General features: G+C 64.6%; 1 protein-coding gene across 1 annotated transcript in view; it reads right to left on the reverse strand.

The window, feature by feature from the left end:
- AURANDRAFT_66647 (hypothetical protein) overlaps positions 1-629 on the reverse strand; it is a gene marked incomplete at both ends in the record, with an annotated part of 2,896 nt that extends 2,267 nt beyond the window's left edge. The window contains one exon of the mRNA XM_009041850.1: positions 574-629. Coding sequence (XP_009040098.1) covers positions 574-629 — 56 coding nt within the window. The remainder of the gene's footprint in view (positions 1-573) is intronic.
- Positions 630-1,106: the final 477 nt, after the last annotated feature.

Raw genomic sequence — 1,106 nt, forward strand, 5'->3', positions numbered from 1 at the left:
GAAACTCGCCCCGGCCGAATTGGGTCACAGTGCCCTGCACTTGACGGACCAGGGAGAGCGTTTTGTGAGAGCTGGGCTGCCCCGTGTCGCCGCCCGTCGGCCCGGCTGTGCGCCTGCGGGCGTTTGGATTCGATTCCCCGCGCCTTGCGCCGGCCCGAGTGGCCGCAGCAACCGCAGCGCTGCTCGTCGGCGCCTAAAGCTCGCTCTGCAAGAGAGAGACTTTACTGGGTCCTGATCCAAACCAGGTCACCAGCGTGCTGCTATTCGCCGCGTCGACGTCTCGACAGCTTCGCGCGGTCTCAGAAGGTCCACGGAGGAAGGGCAAGGGCGCCAAGGACTACTACACGTGGCTCGAGGCGAAGTACTCCAAGGCCTTCTACGTCGGCGAGTCCCGCGCCTCCGGCGGGCGCCAGGACCTCGAGTTCGAGGCGTCGGTCGCCGTCTACGTGAACCGCCCCCACTACGCCAAGTTCCTGGATGTCATCCTCCCGGACCCGCAGCACAGGACCATCCTCGAAACGTCCGCGCGTCCCCGACGCGCGTTCCGCGGAAAAAAACGAGCTCTTCTAGTACCATAACTTCGCTCGATCCGGACGGATCAGGACGAACCGAAAGTCGCTTTCGAGTTCCTACGCGGGCTCCTCGGGATGGGCGCAGCCTCGGAGCTCGGCTCGACGACGGCAAAATCCCGGGTTTTCAGTGTCGCCCCCTACCTCCAGAGGGCCTGAGTCGGGAGCGGTTGTGGCCGGGCACTCGAATATCCACCCCAGGCACCCCAGGAGCCGCAACAGAACCAGCCAGCGCCGTGGCTGGGCTGCTCACCAGGCAAGGACCCCCCCAGCCCCGTCGGCGTTTACCACAGGTAGATGGGCCTCACCCCAAGTTCAGGTTGGGGGTCAGGGCCGGAATGCAGGCGTCACGCTGTTTGGGCCGAATCCCACCGTCTTGGGCCGGGACTCCCATGAGTCGCGTTATCAGCTTGGCCCTGGGCTATCAGGTCGCATTGCACTCTCTTCAACCTGCGATGCCTGTGTCTTGTGAGCCTGAGATGCGGAGTGACTTGACAGTCACAGAGCCGCTTCCTGAGGTGTCCCCGGAAGCAGGTC

The sequence above is a fragment of the Aureococcus anophagefferens genome (genome assembly GCF_000186865.1).
Source record: "Aureococcus anophagefferens unplaced genomic scaffold AURANscaffold_24, whole genome shotgun sequence".
Taxonomy (NCBI): Eukaryota; class Pelagophyceae; order Pelagomonadales; family Pelagomonadaceae; genus Aureococcus; species Aureococcus anophagefferens.